The sequence below is a fragment of the Accipiter gentilis genome, chromosome 17 (genome assembly GCF_929443795.1).
Source record: "Accipiter gentilis chromosome 17, bAccGen1.1, whole genome shotgun sequence".
NCBI lineage: Eukaryota > Metazoa > Chordata > Aves > Accipitriformes > Accipitridae > Astur > Astur gentilis.
In genome coordinates, this window is record NC_064896.1 from 17841752 (window position 1) to 17862749 (window position 20998).

At 40.6% G+C, this 20998-nt stretch overlaps 2 protein-coding genes across 2 annotated transcripts in view; both read left to right on the forward strand.

The window, feature by feature from the left end:
- The window catches only part of IPO7 (importin 7), a 37757-nt gene extending 29745 nt beyond the window's left edge, over positions 1-8012 (forward strand). Inside the window, exons 20-25 of the mRNA XM_049819968.1 lie at positions 1168-1263; positions 2230-2450; positions 2553-2758; positions 3337-3543; positions 3905-4021; positions 6272-8012. Coding sequence (XP_049675925.1) covers positions 1168-1263; positions 2230-2450; positions 2553-2758; positions 3337-3543; positions 3905-4021; positions 6272-6369 — 945 coding nt within the window. The 3' untranslated portion in view covers positions 6370-8012. The remainder of the gene's footprint in view (positions 1-1167; positions 1264-2229; positions 2451-2552; positions 2759-3336; positions 3544-3904; positions 4022-6271) is intronic.
- Positions 8013-11959: 3947 nt separating this feature from the next.
- ZNF143 (zinc finger protein 143) overlaps positions 11960-20998 on the forward strand; it is a 54369-nt gene continuing 45330 nt past the window's right edge. The window contains exon 1 of the mRNA XM_049819740.1: positions 11960-12085. The gene's annotated coding sequence lies outside the window, so the exon portion shown is untranslated. The remainder of the gene's footprint in view (positions 12086-20998) is intronic.

The window sequence follows — 20998 nt, forward strand, 5'->3', positions numbered from 1 at the left end:
GCATGTGTGTTTTGTGTAATACACTTTGTGCATATGGGCGTGCAAAACGGGCGTATGCATATTGCAAAAGGTAGATGGTTTTTTTTCATCTGAGGTTTGTAGCCGTGCTATGGCTAGGATACCACATACCATATGTATGCTAAAGGTCTTAAATCTATTAGCTAAACCAAGTGGAGTAGGGATGGAAAGTAGAGGGATAGGAATAGGAAGTTATTTTCCAAAGTTTGTGCCAAGTCAGTGATGAAAGCTGGGAGCAGAATGCAGTTGTTGTCAGTCCAGTCACTTTTGGGCAGTGTTCCTGTATTTAACTTAGCTTCTCAGCTCCTGTGTGTTATAGGTAGCTGCCAACTGGGCTTTCTTTATCCAATCAATATGTAGAATACAAAGCTTTCCAGAATGTTAGCCCTATGTGAGGAAATGAATAATTCTTTATAAGATGGTGTTAATATTTTATAATCCCTAATAGTAATCTGTGGGCATTTCAGTTTTCCACTTCTGGATATCATGTGTTGTGTCTATATAAGAGCTGTGATGAACTGTCAGCTGCCCTGCCCATGGTATTTCCTGAGTAATTCTTTTGAAGATGTTTAAATATTATAGTGAATAACTCTTGACAGCCTTTATTTGAAAACAAGTTGAAACCAGGCTGACTAAACTGATTTTAATTACTTGAACAGTTTGTATAAATAAAAAAGAAAATTAACCTGTTATAACCTCTTAGTGATTAGTGTTTTATTAGCTGAGTACAGTGAATCTTTAACACAGAAGTTTTAGGTATTGCATGGTCTCCCACTGGATATCCCAAGTTTGTAAATACCATTTTTATGAAATTCAATACACGAACACGTAAGAAAAATTTTTGTTACATGTATGGAAATAAACCTTTGCAAAATGCCAGCTGATGCTTATACAGTTACTGTTGTAAGCTCTGCGTCCGTAGAGTTATAGAATATTTGTATATGTAGATTAGTTTTACCTGCATTCAGCAACATTTCAGTCTCTAGTTGTGATACTGAGCCATTGCTGTAGATTTGGCTGCTTCACTGATTGATGTTTATTCTAGCATTGTAATAGAGTGGGAGAATTTATATTAGCTTTTCAAAGCAAAGCAGTATATAGAAAATGCTTCTTGAAGGGATATTGTCAACATTAATTGTTATTTTTCAGGTCCTTACAGGAGTTGCTGGAGAAGATGCAGAATGTCATGCAGCAAAGCTGTTAGAAGTGATTATTCTTCAGTGTAAAGGGCGTGGCATTGATCAGGTTGGTAACAACTTTGGTTGCTATAACTAATATTTTAAAAAGATTTTATTCTCAAATATGAATTGATTATGTGTTAACATGAGTTCTCTTCTGAGAAGTTTGTGTAGTGTGACTAATAATCTTGTGTTCTACTTTAATGCTACTCAATTAACAGCACTGCAGAGATAGTTACTGTACGCTTTGTCTCCAGAATTTAGGACACTGTGAAACTCATGTGTTTTTCCAGAATCTGGAAGAGTACTGCTTTTAGGTGCATCTTCGTTCTAAAAGTAGATTATTTATATTCTAAGTTAATTCTAGTGAATACTTCATGAAAACTATTCAGTCTGTTAAGTTAACAGCCTTGAAATAAGAATGAAAATGAAGTTCCTAGAATCCCAGTTGATGTCGTAGAGGAATCAGGGACTTCGTTATGCACATATGGAAGTTGGAATTTGAGAGATGAATTTGTGTGCTTCCGCTGTGTACATGACAAGCACTGTATAATAGCTTTTTAAATGTTTTTTGCAAGCTTTTTAATATTTGTGGATATGGTCCTTGGAAACTTTAATTTTTAATTTATTTGGAAGAATATCTTCTATAGCTTTTTTTTTTAGTGTCACATCTCTGAAGAGACTATTCCTTTGAATAGCTGTTTTCTTGGAATGTTAGTAATATCTCTTGACCGGACTTCCTAGTGTACATATTAACTCTATTTTTCATTTTTAAAACACAAGATACAGAACCAGGAATTACATCTACTGTGCATGATGTCACAAAATCCATGTGCTCGGAGTAGATAAAATATTTTCACTTTTTCATTTTATCTTTGTATATGACTTCTGGCAATTAAAAATTATTCCTGTTTTATGCCCTCTGTGTTTATGCGCCAGACTAGTTTTATGCCATTTCTCAGCTTTAGTGTGAAATACAGAACTACAAAATTTGTTTTTGATCACTACATTTGTAATGGTTCTCACTCTTCAGTGCATACCCTTATTTGTGGAAGCTGCATTAGAGAGATTGACCAGAGAAGTGAAAACAAGTGAACTGCGAACAATGTGCCTCCAGGTTGCCATAGCTGCTTTGTATTACAATCCTCATTTACTATTAAATACATTGGAAAATCTTCGTTTTCCCAATAATGTGGAGCCTGTCACCAATCACTTCATAACACAGTGGCTTAATGACGTGGACTGTTTCTTGGGGTAAGTGTTTCTAATTTTGAAGATTATTCTCAGTGATACACCTCTGCATTATAGGTTTGTAAACCATAACAAAACTTGCAACTTTTTTACTCTGTTTTGTAGACTTCATGATAGAAAGATGTGTGTGCTTGGCTTGTGTGCTCTTATTGATCTGGAGCAAATACCACAGGTTTTAAATCAAGTTGCTGGCCAGATCCTGCCAGCTTTTATCCTTTTATTTAATGGATTGAAAAGAGCATATGCCTGTCATGCAGAGCACGAAAATGACAGCGATGATGATGATGAAGCTGAAGAAGATGAGGAAACAGGTATGGAAACTGAAACATCTTACTTTGTATTTTTAATTTTCTCTGATGGAGGTGCAGAGTTCCTTTGTGGAATTCTTCAAAGTTCCCTAATTCCAAAAATCGAAAGCTGTGGTAGAAAACATTGAACATCTTTTAATGACTTACTTTCCAGTCACTCTTAAAAACTTAACTTCCTAGGCTGAGTTTCTTCAAAGTCACATCAAACTAGTGTGTGGATGCTGTCATTGCTGAAAGGAATTATTACTGGGGCATGTTTCCCATTTGAATGAGGGGTAAGAGTCAGTAGAAGGAGTTTCCAGGGATCCTTCTAATCCATTGTATGGTTTGGACTATATATTACAAGCTGTCCCATGAGCTGCTGGTGTTTTAGCTCTGTATTGAAAATGACAGTTCTTGTGAATTCCCCCTCTCCCTGGACTAATGGCACTAGGTGAGGAGTTCAGTGAGCTTCCCCTTTCCTAGTCTGCACTGTTTTCTGTTCCATTGCCTGTTCTGCATAATCGGCCATCTTCGTGAAGAGTCGTTCTTACTATTCTTGAGATTATAAACTTTTTTTGTGTGTGTGATATTTAACTCAGAGGAATTGGGGAGTGATGAAGATGACATTGATGAAGATGGTCAAGAATATCTAGAAATTCTAGCAAAACAGGCAGGTGAAGATGGAGATGATGAGGACTGGGAAGAAGATGATGCTGAAGAGACTGCTTTGGAAGGCTATTCCACAATTATTGATGATGAAGACAACCCTATTGATGAATATCAGATATTTAAAACAATTTTTCAGAGTAAGTAACTTTATTTCCTTTCCTGGCTAACAAGTTATATTTTAACTTAATTTTAGTGTATGCTGTTGTAAACTAGAACCTGTTGAAAGCTTCCAAACAGGCTTTCGAATATGTGCTTTGAACAAGTTCTTTCTTTGGAAAGGGGAAGCCATTGTTAAACTTTCAGAGCAGGGGAAGATGCTTGAATGAATTTATGGTGGGAGGGAAGAGGTCAGAAGTTGTGTTAGTGTTTTTAAGTGTCTTTTATGTAACCCAAACAGACTATTATTCTGATTAAAATGGTAATGAGTTAGTAAGTTTTGAGTTAAAGAACATTTTAATGAACACTTTCCTTTTGCTTATGTTTTTTTTTCTCTTGCAGCAATTCAGAATCGTAACCCTGTGTGGTACCAAGCTTTGACACAGGGCCTTAATGAAGAACAAAGGAAACAATTGCAGGACATAGCAACTCTGGCAGATCAGAGACGAGCAGCACATGGTATTTTTTCCCCCCTTTATACCATTAATTCCTGCTTTTGCTGTTTGAATGCTGTTTATGTGCTCAAGAAGCATAATACAGAAAAAGCCTATAATTCAAGCCTGATAATGTCTTCATCAAAGCAGAGTTGGTTTACACTCCAGAGATGCTTGAAATCTCTTAAGATTGTCAGGTCACAAAGCCTCAATGCACAAATTGTATGGCATACCACAGGTGTAAGGAATGATAGAAATGTCTTAATGAAGTAGCCAAGTAAATAAAAGTGTATTTGTCATAATTGCTTGGATTTGAAAACTAATGATTTGATTACCTGAAGGTGGATGAACTCTAGGTATGGTGACAAACACATTAAGTGCCTGATAAACTATTTCATGATGTGACCTAGTTCAGCTGGGATAGACAATGATTCTATAGGTGGGAAAAGAGCAAATTATGGAAGTAGTATCCATCTGTAAAGCTACATCATTAAGCCTGTTAAATATTTCAGATTGTTATTCTTCAATACAGGTAATACAGATTTAAAAATATAGGAAGTTGGCAGATCTTCAGTTTTCTTTTTTTATTTTGCAAGTTTTCCCAGGTGTTTCAGAGTAAGCCAATATAGATTGCTTTCTGAAGTCAGGGCTGAATTTTGAGTGATCAGTCCGGTGTCTCATACCCTGCATCCTACTTACCGATTACTACAAGATCTTTCAAAATAGAAGTTCAGAAACCTTTCGATAAAAAGATTGGTACTAAGAATGCACATTTTATAAGTAGTTTGTGTCAAAAAACAGCCTAAATTACCTCACAAAGCTTTAAGTGTCCAGAATGATCCACTTTTAATAGTTATACAGTTTCCCTGTGACCCGTCAGACATTTGACGTCATATTGATGAGATTATATACCTCTTTTGCATTTCATGAAAAATAATGTTCTTACTTTTTCAGCTGCTTATTCGTAGAGCAAGTTAGGTTCAGATTGTGAAGTTTAACTTAAGCAACTAGATCCTTACAGGAAATTCTTGCGTACTATCAGTGCATACTGATAGTCCATTTAGGCTACCTACCACACATGCAGACATCCTGCTAGAAGGATTTGGAATATAACTACCTCTCATTAATGTAGCTAAGAAGAATTTCCATAAGCTAAGAGATTTGTCTTCTGTGCACTATGGAGCCGGGAGGGAACAAAGCAATGGTCCCCAGGTCATGTTCTCCCCCCAACCTTCATCAGCCGTGGCAACATTTTTCTGGCCGGTTTCCAAAGAAATAGAGGCAAAATGCAGATCCTCTAGATAATGTGACCTGTCCTGTATTCCCAGAAAGGGAGAGATTGCAACTATTTTGAGGTAGGAGAAAGCTCTTAGACTAGAAATAAGATATTAATAAGAGTTGTTATCTTGAGCTGGGAATAATAGAAACCTCCTGCATTATCTAGATTGTAGTAAAAGTAGATAGAAATACACATTTCTGTAGAAGTAGGTAGACAGAAATGTATAGATGGAAATACACATTTCTGCCTGCTCTTTACCAACCTCATCTTCAGTTGTCCATGTATTAGAGCTTGTGAAAACTGGTCTTACAGTAATCTTGGAAGGACGGAATATGCAGCTAGTAAAATGAGAAAGCTTAACTATCACCGTTAGTTACAGTGATGGATATGTGGACCTCAGAAGCCTAAAGATCTTAAGGTTTGGTTGAAAATGAAAAGTGGTATTGGTAGTTTTCTCTCAGGATTATGTTACATGGTCTAGTAATCTAAACTCTAAATTATGTGCTCGGGTGTGGCTATTTCTGCTCAGATTGTTGAATTGAGATAGGAACACTGAAAATTTAGGTACTATCTGTGTACAGCTTTTTTGTACATGTGCTCTGTTATTGATTTGACTAAAAAGGTCTATTAAAGTTAATCTGAAAGAATTGGGTGCCTGTTAGAAAGTTTAGAAGTCCAGCATTCATTCAGGTCCTGTTTCTGAAATGTGAAAATTACATACTCGTGTCCAAAAGCTGAAGTGTGGGCTTTTTAAAATATAAATTCATTTAAGCATAGCTATGACTCAATATTGAGAAATTAAAATAAATAAATAATCAGCCCATCTGTTGTTTGGGGCATTGCACATTTCCACTGTGAATGCTGATTACTTCCTTGGGTAACCCCAGGTTAAACCTGTATCTCTGAGAGACTTAAAATGGTCAAGTCACAAAATCTTAATCTGTCTTCCCTCCTACGCACACACTAAAATATCTTCTGTTTTTTGTTTTGTTTTAGAATCCAAAATGATTGAAAAGCATGGAGGATACAAATTCAATGCTCCAGTTGTGCCAACTTCATTTAATTTTGGAGGCCCTGCCCCAGGAATGAATTGAATTATCACTTTTCCTGCTACTGTGTGATTGTAGTGAAGAGCTTGTGTTCCTCCCAATAGTGGTTCCAGAACTGGTTCATGTTATCTACAACTCACTCTAATTGATAAATAGATTGGACAAAAGCCCCAGAGGTGGGACCTGATCATGCAACCTAATACTGGAAAGCAAACCAGAGGGTTTTTTTGAAGATAGGAAGAATCTGAATTTAAAGCTTCAAATGACACACTTTGGAAATCGGAAATCAAGAGGGGATGTCATGAAGGCAGCTTTTCTTTTTCTGAGGAAAAAAATAGGCATGGGCTGCAGGACTATTTAAAATGTCTCATTTACAGTACAAGCTAGAAGGCAGACTTAATTTTTACACCTGTGGCGGTATGAGTATTTGCCCATTTCCCTTTTCTCCCTTCCTATTGGGTGTCTATTCTTTTAATGTAAATAAGATAAGGTAATCGGATAGCCTTACTTAATCTTCATCATTTCCATTTATCAAGATTGTTCATATGTAGAATATTGGACACTTAATGTAGCACTACATAACTGATAAATCTGTAAATGAATTAGCACTTTCATATTGAAACAAGCCTGCTAGCCTATGTACAAAAATAGCAAAATGTTTGCTGTTTATAAAAAATAAAAATAAAAAATAAGGGATGTATTGGGGAAAATAATTTCAAGTTATTAATTTAAAATGAACTAGCAGTTTTGTACCTGGTGACTTTGTGGTGCAGTCACCTCTGGTTGTGACTTGAATTCGGTTATGTAAAAAGGGGTTAGTGATACTTCATTGCTGCTAAAAAAAAAAATAGCAACACCCTCTGTGTCCTTTGTTTTTCTTAAAGATCTCACTGTACAAGGTGAAATTTGGATACAAATGTGTACTGTAAGCACTGAGGAAAAAGTTACCTTCTCTAAAGCAGGTAAATAAGATGTGAAGTTCTTCTCTTAAGAGTTGATTGAAGTGTGTGGGTGAAACATCTATATATGCAATCTGTTAAAAAGACAACAATTAATTTGGCTAATCTGGGCTATGAACTATGAATGCAATTGTTTCCCCTAATTTTGCAAAATATTCTTTTTCCAGCACGTGGTAGTGCAGGTGCACTACTCTTGCATTTCATTCCCCCTCTTTTTGCACTCCCAGCATTAGTGTGTGCTGTTGTCTGCCTAATCCAGACAGTGTATTTGAAGTTTTGCCAATCTTTCATTTTTGAAGCCACAATTTTCTTCCTTCAAAGTTGCTATAGTAACTAGTATTTTAGCTGGAGAGGCAAAATACAGTTCCCTCTGGGACCACTATCAAAACCACTGTTTGAAGAAGCCAGCAGGGAGATGCTGTGAATGGGTTGGCTTAAATGCCCCCTTTTTCTTTTCTAAAAGCAAAAATCCATAGGTTTTTGATCTTGCCTTGAGATCATTGGTGTCAGGTCTTTTAAATCAAATGTTTGTTGTTTTTTTTTTTTCTTTTGGCTGTTTTTATATAAAAATGTCACCTGCTGTTACAATTGATATTAAACAAGCTACCTTAATTTAATGTAAGCCTCCAAAATTTAAATACAGGTTAAAAATAAACTGAGTTTATATCTGTAAAAATGAAATGCACATATATATATTATGATACTCAAAATGCAGTCTTCAGAAAATTGGTTTGTGTGGTGTGGTTTTTTGCATCAGCAGGGTAGCAGGAATTCATGGTTTGGGGTTTCCTTGATGAGCTGACCAGCACCATGCTCTGCCTTCCATTTGTTGCACAACCGCTAGCGCTTCTCTGGGCAGGTGTAGTGGGTTTTTCCAGTCACTCTTCTCTGGTCTGCCTTTCTTCGGCAAATACAGTTACCTGCGTGCAGAGCTAATGTGAGAGATGGAGCCAGGACTATAATGCCACTTTGCCCTAGCCGAATACCAAAGGGATACTTTAAAAGCAAATTGTGGACTTAAAAGGATGGGTATTGCACCTGATGTGAAAAAGCCTAAAAAAATTAAGCCTCGAATCAGAGTATCCATCATAGTAGTGGTATGAGAACCACCGTAGTACTTTGGAATCTTTAGCTGACAGGCCAAGTACCTATAGCAGAACTGATTTTTTTTTTATTTATTTATTTTTTAAATGTGTAACTCATGAGCACATACAGGTGTACTCCGGCCTCAAGATAATCTCTAGACAAGGTTTTATTTTTGTAGAAAAAGGTGACAGACATAATTACAGCATACCTTTTCCTGTGCATTCCTTGACCTTGAAAAATCCCCAGTTTGACATAATTTCTGAACATCTGCTTGTTGGGTATCTGCTTACCTTGTTATGCATCCCCAAAAAATCTAAGAGATTTAGGACAGAGGAGACACTTCTGCCTCATGGCAGAAGATATGACAGAGCAGCAGTGAGAAGGCTTTGTATACAAAGCAGATGAAAATGAGGGGAAAATTACCAATTTAGTGCCATTGTCATTTCTGGAACAGTTATATTTTTCAAGTCACAAGTCAAGGGAAGAATTTTATCTTGGTGTGAGGAATACAGTCTTACTTCAAGGGTGCTTTTATGTGTTGCTAGATTGGTTAGCAAGGAGCATCTTTTTTAAGAATGGATCTAGAACTTTGCTTTCCTTTGCTCCAAGAAATGTATTTATATAAATTGCAGAACAATTTTGCATTGTTGTTGGTGGTGATAGCGCATTTTGTGATGCAATATATCAATTTCAGTGATACACTTATGTCAAATTTAAAATTGATCTTTCTCCTAGAACTTGCAATTATCCATTCCATTTTCAAGGATAATGCAACTCTAAAGGAAGAGCTGGGAAATTTAAAGCCTCTGTTTTTTCTATTATGGAAGATCTCCTTGGATTAATAAACATCTAAAGCAAATCCTTATCTTCAGTTATTTCAGTGTGGTGTTTTGAATGTAGCTGTATTTTTACAGTACTTGGGAGTCCTGTTCTAGTTAATGTAGCTCTAAGGTTTGTATTTTCCTCTCTAAAATAATTCTTCAAGCAGAAATGTTAGGCACAACTACAGTCCTCTTAACTGTGTTAAATGTCATATGCTATTTTTTAAAATATTGACATACTGGGTAAATTTAGTACCCTTTTTTCCTGAATCACTATCTTAAAAGAATTATTAATAGGTGTCAGCGTAGTACAGCAAAGCTCTGTACAAATATCTTGTAGCCTAGAATTACTACTGCAAGATTCAAGAAGTCTGCAGCGGATTAAGTACAGAATACCCGACAATAAACATGCAGATGGTTTTCATTGTGCCTAGTACTTGATACCTCAAATTTTATGGGTTAAGTTTTATTTTTCTAAAGGAAATTTCTGCCTCTTCTGACTATCAGTTCTCGAAGAGTAGAAACATCATGAAGCTTCTCAGTGATTTTATCTTTGCATGTTTCTGTCAAATTCTCTTTCAGTCCTTCCTCATAGTACTTTTCTCTTGCTAAACATTTCCACTTCCTGGACCTGAATTTGTCCCCCTGTAACTCCCATGAGATTGCTGCCAAGAAACTGTAAGCTCTCTGTACTTAACACAGTTCATACTGTAGGCAGTCGTACCCCTGCTGATGGTCTCTCTCTGTGCGTATTGAACACCAAGAGACATGGCTGCATCCTTCTCTGGCATTTCAGCAGTGGGACTGATGCTCACTGATGGCTCTGAGCAGTGCAGCCGAGGGGACGGCTCCTCGGTGGGTGCTGCAGGCTCCCATGGGGGAAGCATGTGGTTCCAAAGTCAGTATTGGTGGTAGGCCCAGCATTGTCTATGTATGGGTTTTGATTTAACAGATGTGGCAAATTTCAGGTAATGCTGGTCCAAAGTTTGTATGCTTGTGAAGACTTTGCCAGTCTTCCATGACTTGGGCTACTAATTAAATTTTTACCTTTGGTGTATGATCAGCAGTGGGTGACCACTGCTTCTGCAAATCTATCCAAAAATGGGCATTTATTTTTAAAAACGTAGTTGGGAAGAGCACTACAGTTCTGCATTTCTGCTCAATCTACTATTCCAAGTTTTAACCTGAATGCAGTATTAAAAATAATTTATCAAAATTTGTGAAAAGCTTGCCAGGTACAAGGCGCTCAGTATTATGCTGTTACAGACTACAGAAGCAAGAGATGAATTCCTTGAGCTGGGTTTTTCTCTTACCTGTGCTCTGTGGGACCTTCTGCATACCCAGAACCAGGAATGTGGAAAAGCTTCATTTATCTGGTGGTGTAGCACTGATTATACATTACTTTGCAATCAATATGTAGTTTATTTAACTTAAAGGGTGTGTCATTGGTTTGCTTATTTCTGCTTTTTATAACCAGTCTCAGGTGTTGATGCTTTAGAAATGGCAAGCGCTTCAGAATGGGAAACCCTGAGTTGTAATATCTGAGAGACATGTTAAGTAATCTATTAACGTAAAGGTGTTGGTAAACCCAAACTAGAATTGTATTTTGGGTGAAAGTTTCCAATTAAGAAACAGGAAGGAAAACTTGAAACTAAGAAAGGAAAATTGCTCTGTATTAGGCCTGGTTGGGAATAAGCTGGTTTTGGCTGTTTTGCCATTTGGCTATTTTTGACAGCAAGAATTTAGAACTGTAGTTCTGCAGTTTCAGGCAAAAAACTTACATATTTTTATACCAGTCACGTTCAGAAAGGTCAAGTAAGCCCGACAGAGCTGGGCCTATTGTCCTGTCAATAGCGATAGCTCATGTTAATGGCACAGTTGCGTTTTCTTAAAAAATCATCTACCGAAGTAACTGTAATACCCTTTAACTGCCTGTGGAGCTGCTGTTGGACTATTACACGTTTCAATACCTAAAAATCACGTGAGGATAAATATTCTCCAGCACAGCTTTAAGAACAGCGTCCTTATCCTCAACAGCTGGGCTGAAAAGCAGCACAAGATAACGCGCCGGGAGGCTGGCGAAGGGGACCCCCAGGGGGCCTTCCCCTCCCTCCCCAGCTCTGCCCCGAGCAGCCCCTCTGCCAGGGCACCGCGCCCCGGCCCCCTTCCAGTGGCCTCCCGCACCGCCAAGGGACGGAGCCCCGCGCACCGCCGGCTCGCCCGCCCGCCCGCCTCCGCGGGGACGGCGGCGCCCCGAGCCCAGTAGAAAAGCGCCGGGGCCGTCTGTGGGGACCGCGACGGCGGGCCCGGAGCCCGCGGGCAGGCCGCGGCCGAGCCAGGAGTCCCTCCCCGCCGGCGCCCGCCTCCTCCGGCCGCGCCGCTCCGTCGCCACCGCGGGGGGCCGGCCGTAACGCCAGGGGCAGCCGCCTCGGGGCGCAGCCCGGCCCCCCGCGCTCCCCTCCCCGCGGCCCAGCCGCTGAGGGACCCGCGGCGTCCCCCAGCGCCGCTGCCGCCGGGCGCCCTCCCCGGGGAAGGAAATGGCGCCCGGCTGCCTCGCTCCCCCGTCGACGCACAGGCGCCTCGCTCCCCGCGGTACAAAATGGCGGCGGCGGCGGCGGCCCCGAACCCGGCCTAACCGAGACGCCATGAAGCTGCGGGGCGGGGCCCCGGGCGTCTAGCCAATGGGCACTGGCGCGGGGCCTGGAGGCGGCCAATGGCGAGCGGAGGCGGTGACGCGCGGCGCGGCGCGCCCAATGGGAGCGGCGGTAGCGGGGGGCACGAGGCCCGCCCGCGCGGCTCGGGGCGGTGCTGAGGCGGGCGGGCGCTGAGGCGGCCGTTTCCTGTCCTGGTGCATGGTGGTCGGACGGAGGAATTGTTGGAAAATTTCTCGGCGAGGTTAGTATATAAATGTGTTTTTACCCAGTGTGCCTTATTCTAACCACCGCCATCTCCGGCTGGGGCCGCCGCGCCGGGCCGCCGGGCCGGGCCTCGCCCTCCGCGCCGCGCGCAGGGAGGCGGCGAGGGGCAGCGAGCGGGGGGGCAGGCGGGCAGCGCCGGCACCGACAGACACGAAGAAAGCCGCGGCTCCGCCGCTTGCCCGCCCGCTCCGCGCGGCCCGGCCCCTCCCCCCCCCCCCACCTCCCGCCGGGCCTGCTCGCGCCTGCCCGCCGGCATCCCGCACCGCGGGGCGCGCCGGGCCCGGGCCCCGGGCGGCGCCCCCCCACCCCCCCCCCCCCCCCCCCCCGCCGGCCGCCCCCCCCCCCTCGCGGGCCCGGGCGCGGGGGCGCCCGTTAGCCGCTGCGTCACGGGCGGGGGCTGCCGGCGGCGGGCGCGCTCTCCGCGCGGGCGGGCGGGGGGCGGGACGGGGTGTCCTGGCGCGCTCCGCGCCCCGCTCCTGCCCCGGGGCTCCCGGCGCTCGCCGTGCGGAAGGCTGGGGTTGGACGCGGTTTTTACGTTTTCTGGGCTTTTTTCTTTTTTTTTTTTAACGTGGTGTTCCCATTGTGACGGAGGGCAGGCTTGCAGAGCGGCGGTAAAACAATTGCCTGCAGAGCGGTCTCGGCCTAGCGTGCGGCTGGATACGCGCGCGCTTGGGAAGGAGCAATTCGCTGCCCTTGCACGAAGTTGCTTATTTTTAACGTCGCTGTGTCGTAGCGCCGTGAGCGCTGCCGTTGCCGTGCTAACACGGGAGAAGGTCCTTGCACGGAGCCTGTGAAGTAATCTATTTTAGTTCATCTCTTTCAACTCGCCAAAACGCCATGCAAAATTATTTTAAGGGTTTTACGGCCCGCTCGCTCTTGTCGTTTCTTTCAGCTTTTCTTGTCTAGAACTTCTAATAGAACAGGATAACGAGAAGCTACTCCTCCAGAAAAATTACCTGCAGTAACGCACAGATTTTTTTTTTTTTCAATTTTCAGATAAGGCCTTATTTGTGGTGCTTGTTAGTCAAGAAAAAATGACGTGACTTTCGTGCAAGTTAAGTTTTCTGTTAAGCCTTCGGTTGAGCAGCTCCAGTTACCTATAAAATCTCTTTAGGGTTGGTTTTGAACCATCAAAGAATTACATCTGTCATTATGTGCAGAGCGATACCATACTTCTAAGGAACGTTATTCCAGTGATACAGAAACTTCAACCTTACAGTCTTTCAAAGAAAACATTTTCTCTTGTTATACAGTTTTCTCAAGATTCTGCGTCAGGTGTTGTAAATCTGTTATGCCTTAGAGGACTATGTACCAGGTATTGCTGTTGCAGCTTCAAGGTGATCGTACCTGAAAAATTAAATTTGTTTGTCCTTGACTCATAGCTTTCTAAGAGCAGTCATAGACGTGTAGTGTATTTTGTCTGCTTTGTGTAAGTGTGTTTGCCATACAGCTTTAGAATGGCAGGGTACAACATGACCGTGTTTTCATGGCTTGTTTCTTTGTATTTCATGCATTAAAGTCTCTAGCTTTCAAGCTGTGTGTACGTCAGAAGCAATTCATCTGAACCACTACAGAAAATGAAGCTCAGGAATACATAGTCAAATAATGCATGATTGTTTCAGTAATAGATCACAGCCTAAATGAGATGTAAAAATAAACATTTTAAACAGTTTTGAGAAATGAATTTCAAATTTATTGCATAATTTACATAAGCTGTTCTCATTATTGTAATGAAATAATGCTTTCTTTCTAATACCTGTCTGAGGAAGAGTTATTTTGCCTTCTCTTAAAGGCTCAAACACAGCAAATGCTTAAGCAAGTGTAAAAGTTTCTTTAGCTAGGAAGTCACATGGACTTCACTCTGTCTTCATGCTTGTGTAGCATCTGATACTTCTGTCATGAGCTGGCAATATCTTTTCTCGGAGGAGATGGGCGCAGCGATAATAAAGCGATGCATGTTCCCTGGGAATGGGCTGTTAATTTGTTTTTGTCTCTCGAATATCTCCAGTGATGTACTGCTTCAGCTCAGCAGACTGCTGCTGGCCCATGTTTTGCTGTCTTGTACTGTCCAGGAGAAGGGAGTTGGTAGGAGTTGGAGCAGCGAACAGGGCCTAAGCAGCACGCTGGCGGGTCGAAGGAGCCGTGCCTGCTGACAGCTGTGCTTCTGGTGCACGGGCTGCCTGCCGCCGGCCTTCTCGCCTATGATTCTGTTGGATGTACAGAGGGATTAGCCTGAGGGTTCCTCAGCTTAAGTTTGGTGGTGGTAATGGTCTCTCCCTGGACACCATCTTCTCTGGGCATTCCTTAAAACATTATGTGTGTGTATTCTTGCAGACTTACGTATTGACCTTAATAAAATGTATGGGTTTTGCTTAAAGCTAAAAAGATGACAGTTTGGAACTGGGTTGCTTCTTTTAGAGTAATTTGGCTTAATTTAGAGTGCGGGATGTTGATCTTTCCTTGCTGTTGCATGCAGGTCTTGGCCTTAAGAGTTTTGGGTTAAAACATGCTCAGCACAGGTGGAGTCTTTTGAGAAACACTGCTATTAAATTCTGAGGAGTCTTTAGTTGGCAGTGTGAAAACTACTTGTTTTCCAAAGCGTAGGGCTCAGCTGAATTTGGATGAGTTTCCACACACAAAGCGAACGGCACATGCCTGATAATCAGAGCAATTCTTCCAGTTTCAAGCGTCATAATGGACAGAATGCAGATACGAGGAAGATCTAACTTTTCTCAGTGCTCTTGTAGTCAGATCCCTTCATTACTCTTTTCCTGTCTGCATTTTGACTTGTACTCTCTTCCTTGATCATCCCCATGATTTCTGCTTCCCATGCCATCTTTTGTACCTCCTGCTGTCTCTGACGTGTACATACGTACCCTAGCATCCCAGGCCAACCCTTTGTTTGCCTTTCCTTGCCACTGGCTTTTTTCCTGTATTGTCACATCTCTCACACGTTTTTAAGGCTCAACAGCATGCTTTCTGCTTGTTCTGCATTAATAGATGGTCAGTTTGTTCTTTCATCTCTTCTGTGCTGCAAGGAAATTGGAGCACCTGGTAAAAAGAGCATGAATTGGGTAGCCAATTCCTGTGCCTTGTGCCACAAAAAATCCCAAAAGATTGAAGGAAGGTTTCTGCTTAGTTTATGGATCCCTAAGGTGGATCGTGATCAGAACAGATGGATCCTCTTCAGGAATCTGAGAATTCAGCTCTGAAATGCAAGTCCCTGTAAATGGATGTGTGCATAGGTATTGTTCTGAGGATGGAGTGAGGAATGAGGGAGGTGCCTGTCCATGGGCACCACGTTCCTGGGGGAGGAGGGGAAGGAAGCTTTAGGACCCATGATGGCACAATGGGGTTTATGGGGTTCTGCCTGTACCTTAAGTCTGTAACTTGATCTGCTCTTAGTTGTATTTACTTAAGGGAATATGGTTTTGGTCTGCTCACTCTCTGCAGTATGCATCAGGAATTGACCTGTTACTCAAAACTGGAATTGGACTAAATTAGTGAATGCTTTCAGTGACTTAGTCTGCTAAAATTTTCTGGGTTACACTGCTTTTTTTAATTGTATAGTGGGATTGTACTTTGCTGTACCAAGATGATGCTTGCTAAATAAATGAAGTTCTCAGTTTTGAAGGGAATTTACGGTTCCAGTAAGTTCTGTGATACTCAAAGCTGACATCAAAGTTACACTTATAATTACTTAGTGCTTCCCTCAGTTCGTATTTTATTGTCTGCTGAATGTTTTCCTCTATATACGCTTCTTGAGGGAGAAATTGTGTTACCTGCTTAATGCTCTTGGACTTCATTTCTGATGACAGACTTCTCTAGAATTGGAAGATGGGTCTGTAATTGCAAGTTAGCTGGTGTTGCCCATATCTTAACTATATTCATACTGAGCTAACATGGTATTACACAGAGTTTCTTAGAATATATTTAGATGTACTGTTTTTCAGTTTACATTTGTGATCTGTTTTTTTGCAATTCAGGGTAAAGGTTGGCAATTCAGTAGGCTGTCCGTTTAGTTCCTGAAATACAAGTATAGACTAAAACACTTCTGTTAACTGTCATGGCCAATACTGATACATCTGTAATGTAGTTATCAGATTACTAATTAACTCATAACCAGACAAAACAACCCACTAAAAATTTCCCATTTTGTTGGCAGTCTAAGCAGATTTGCAGGATTTGAAGGGACACAGCCAGGATTAATTATTTTGGTGATGTAAATTAGACACTTCTGTGATTTCGTGACAATTAAGAGAGAAGTCTGTTTAACACGAAAGTGAAACATTGATAGAAATAGTTGGTCTCAATTTCTTTCAGTTTTTTAGCTGTTAAGTATTCACCTATTCACCTAATGTTCCTTGTTTTATTTAAAACACCAATATAAATGGAGATTTTATGATTTAAGGATTAAGCAGCCTCCTGAAGTGCTTCAGAAGTTAACTATCTTTTTTCTTCTTTTTAAAAACTGCAGATAGGCATTACTGCTCATTTCTAGAAGTAATTTGAATACGGTCTGACATGCATCATCTGGATGCCTTTCTTATATAGCCAGTATTTTGTGTATATACACTTGATGGTAAAAAACCAAAAGCCAGTAGTTTTAAAAACACATAGGTTCATTGGTTAAGTGCTCTAAGTCTGTTTCTCACTTTGTGACTTTCGGGGGTGGAAATCCACTTGCAATGAGACCTAGTGCTTTATCTCACTAGCATGTGTGCTGAAAAATTATTTAAAGGGTTTTGGGTTTTTTTTAGCTTAGTTAATCGTGTTCTAAGTTTTTTCAAGTATAAACCAGAATATTAGATTACCTACCATAGCTTCAGCTTTTTTCTGAATTCAGGCCCAACATCCAGTTTCTGAGGGTGCACATTATAATTATTTATCCTTACTTTTTTTGACTATTAAAACAAAAATAATTTATTACCAGTCAGTCTGCAATAAAGAAATGGGGTGTTTTTTAGAAAACAAGGTATGCCTGAGCATTGACAATACAAGTTTGGCTGGGAGAGAAGAAATGTATCTTGACTTTGAGCAAGGAATACCATATGAGTTGAGAGAAACTTGCTGGCTTGTTTTGGTAAGTGCGTTACATTGTTCTGTTGCAGTATGCCTGCAACCCATTCCATGCACACACACAAGTAGTATGAATGATGCATAGGTGTTTTCAGTCATATTGAATTTGATGTTTTGGTACAGGTTATATGGCCCTTTCTCATGCTAAACCTATATGGCAGTGTACTAAGAATAACTGTCTCATTAGTGCATTGATCATTGACCAGGTGCATTAGTATACTTTTTTGTACTTTAATAAAGCTTTCGGAATCCTGGTCTCTGTACCTCTGCAAACAGTGCTATATGGATCTCAGTTGCTTGTTGCCTTCCCTGCAGGATCTTTGGAATCTGATCCCTCGAAAGACTCCCAAATCTGTTTCAAATCTCTGGCTCAGGAGGCTGTGCTGGTCATTGGGGTAGTTACTTCGAAGTAGTTGTAGCAGTGCTGCCCAAGGCAAATGTGATCATTGAACTAAGCATTTGCTGGCGAGGTGCTTGTCCCAGAGCTGCAGCATGAGTTTAATTAGCTTTCTGTCAGCACTGCTGATAGTTAATATACTGATGGAACTACTCTTGACCTCCATTGATTAACCAATAATTTCTTCTCTAATACATTCAAGAAACATGACGTTAGCCGTCATATTTGGGATCAACCTGAGTCTTTTCCAAGCGTGTAGGACTTCTTGGTGGGTGGCTTTCTGATCTGTCTGCATTTTTTTAAGTGCCCTATGTTTGAAGATCACAGCATCCTTACCACTCCCACACTGTGGAATTGCACACATATGTGTAATCTTGTAATATTAGTTAGAGTAAGGATTTGTAAACATTCTTTATTTGCACCGGTTAATCCAATTACTTTTTTTTTTTTATATAAAATGCAAGCATTGATCTCTGGTAAGACTTTTAATGTTCACCATTTGTAGATGGGATTCACAGTGTAAACTGAATGTATGGTAATAACTTTGGGGGAAGAAGACTGCTGGAACAAATTAATTATGTGAGGCTAAATATGGTTCTTACTGCTCACGCTGAAGTCAGAAGAGTTGTGCTTGGTTATGGCAGTGGTAAATTTGGTTTTGTATTTATATGTTATTTTTTAAGAGATCTCAAACTCTGTGGCAGTGAATTAGTCTTGAACTGCATTGTAATCACGATGTATCTCTGGTGGAACAGAAAGGTTGAAATACTGCAAAAAGACTAAAAAGGAGCCTTGAGTTTGACTGCAAACCTCTGCTTTGGGCAGCACGAGTCTCTGCAAGTTAGCTGTGCTGCTGCTTGGAGTGTGTACATCATGCTTATGCAGTTGACAGTGCTGTCAGTCTCAATTAGGCTCTTCTCTAGGGCCAGGGTTAGAGCCTGTGGTTCATAATTCACAACACTTTGCTATCTAGAAAATAGTTGTGTAATTTGCTGTTAAATTGTGTATCTTACCCCTCTATCTGGATCCAACTATTGTTACCAGATTCTTTAGTAGAAGTTTTGTTCTGTATTTCAGCTTTGTTTCCATTTTATACCGTGGATGATTAATGTGGTGGAAATTGCTGTTTAATTATGTTTTGCTTGCCTTTACAAGAGACTGGAAAAAAATACAGTGAAAGAAGATTATAGAAGAAAGCATGTAGAAATTTAGAAATGCCTAACATTAAGTAGTTCATATTTATCCACTAAAAGTCAATCTGACTGATCATAGCATGAAAACCATGTTTCGGTGCAATGGTAAAATACTGAAAAAGCTAAGGGCTGTTGATGAAGAAAGAAATCCATGTCTCATCTATTGAAGCAATTGATCAAAGCATCCACAGGATCTAGATTTCATTTCTGAGCCTGCTACAGATTTCTTTTGTAATACTGTAAGAGATTACCATACACATACATACGGGAACCAAAGTAAGATTTTAGAGAGCCCTGGTTCTGCTGTGTTTTTATTTCTGAGCTTAGAGCTGCTGAATGACTTTAATTAGTAAGCTATATACTTGTGTCCTCAAAAAAAACTTTGTCTGGACTAGTCAGTTTTTCAGTCTATGCCAGTCACTTTTTGCACTGAGACCCAGAAGGCTGTAATGCATATTATCATTTGAAGTGTATTTACCCAGAATGTTAATTGTAGGTACTAATTTTGATTTTTCACAGATGTTTGTTAATCAGACTAGTTTGGGGAAATTACTGATAACTGCAATCATATCAGTTGTTTAGGTCCCTAATGCAGTCAGTATTTAATTCAGAAGAACCTTAATTATGTTACTGTGCTGACATACTTGAACTGGTTTTGGGATCCAGCTTTGTCAAACATGGGAATACATTTTCCTAAAAATCCTCAATGAAAGTTTCAGTATTGTGGGGTTATGTGTTATTTGCCATTTTACTTTTCTGGATTGTTTTTTATTTGTTGTTTTTATAAGTTTTGTACGTTATTTAGAAGTGTATTACAAATAAAATTGAAGTTTCTTTTCAAATGAAATAAATGGATATTATTTCAAACTTCTCAGTGCTGTCTGCACAAGGAGGGTGAACATTCACAAGGTTGCTTAATATCTGGAGTAGCTTTTTTCCTGTCTTTCTCAGATATTTCTTCCCGCACATTCTAGATTGCATTTTAAAACCATTAGTTTTTTTCCATGATTGCTATTACAATTTATTTATTCCATTTCCTGTTAATCATCCTCTAAGCATGATCTTTTTTTTTTTCTTTAAGGAGTTTCTGCTACTGTCACTGCAGGTTTTTTCCTTTGTCCGGCAATACAGTGGTATAGGCATTCTTTAAATGGCAAATTCCTGCTATTTTCCAGGTGTTACTTGCCACATTCTCCACTATATGGGGTTTCCTCATGCTGTCCTCTCAGCTGCCATAGTTCCCAAGTACCCCAAACCCTGCTCCATGGGAGCATGCCCTCTACGAGCTCTTGCTTTGCTTTTCAGCTGCCTAAATCCTGCCTGCTGTTTCTTAGTTGTTTGATTCCTAGTTTTCAGCAGAGACTCCTGTTTCCAGTTGCTAGATTGAGTTTATGTAAAAACTTTCCTTTTAACATTGCATCTTTTCTCCAAAACAAGTGAAAGCACCCCAAAGATTCTATTTGTTTGAGTATTAGTGGGGGGAAAAATACAGGAGGTGCTCTCTAGATAGGCAACTTGATGAAATCTTCATGAAAAATCCTTTATTTTTAACCAACCTACCCACCACCCCTGGTTTCTGAGTGTTGAGAATTTAAAGCATGCTTGAGCTCACAGTTTTTTCTGTTCAGTGAATTTGGTGGGGGGTGGTGTTGGGGGTTTTTTAATAAAAAATTGCACCTATGTACCCTGCTGGATGGCCTATTTTATCTGTCAGTGTTATACTGGGGGTTTACATTGCTGGTGCAGCTTTTGTCAAAAAGCATAATAAAGTCAGCAGTGCGCATCGCTAACTCACTGCTTTTGCTTTGTAACTAACAGTGCAAGACTTGTTTAAGCATCACTTCTTGCAACTGGCTGTTGCTTCCTTCTATCAGGTGCTGTTTTCAGTTTAGAGATTTTTTTCAGTCTAACCATATTCGTTTCAGGCTAATTTTTTTTGTGGGAAGTATTTTAACCATCTTAAAGAATGGTAAGATTTTCCCTGCATGAATACTATAGGAGTGTTTCAGTGACTCATCATTTCAGGAATGCAATATGCATTAGTGTCCTTGTGAAAGTCTTCCCAAATATCATTAATGTGCCTTTGAAATTGCAGCTTGCGTAAGTCAAGTCTCAAGTTTTCACTTCAGTGAGTACCTCATGACTAAGCCTGTATTTGTGTCTTTTCTGTAGGACAGCTCTTGAGATTAAGCAGAACACACGTGCCATCAGTCTTGTTGGG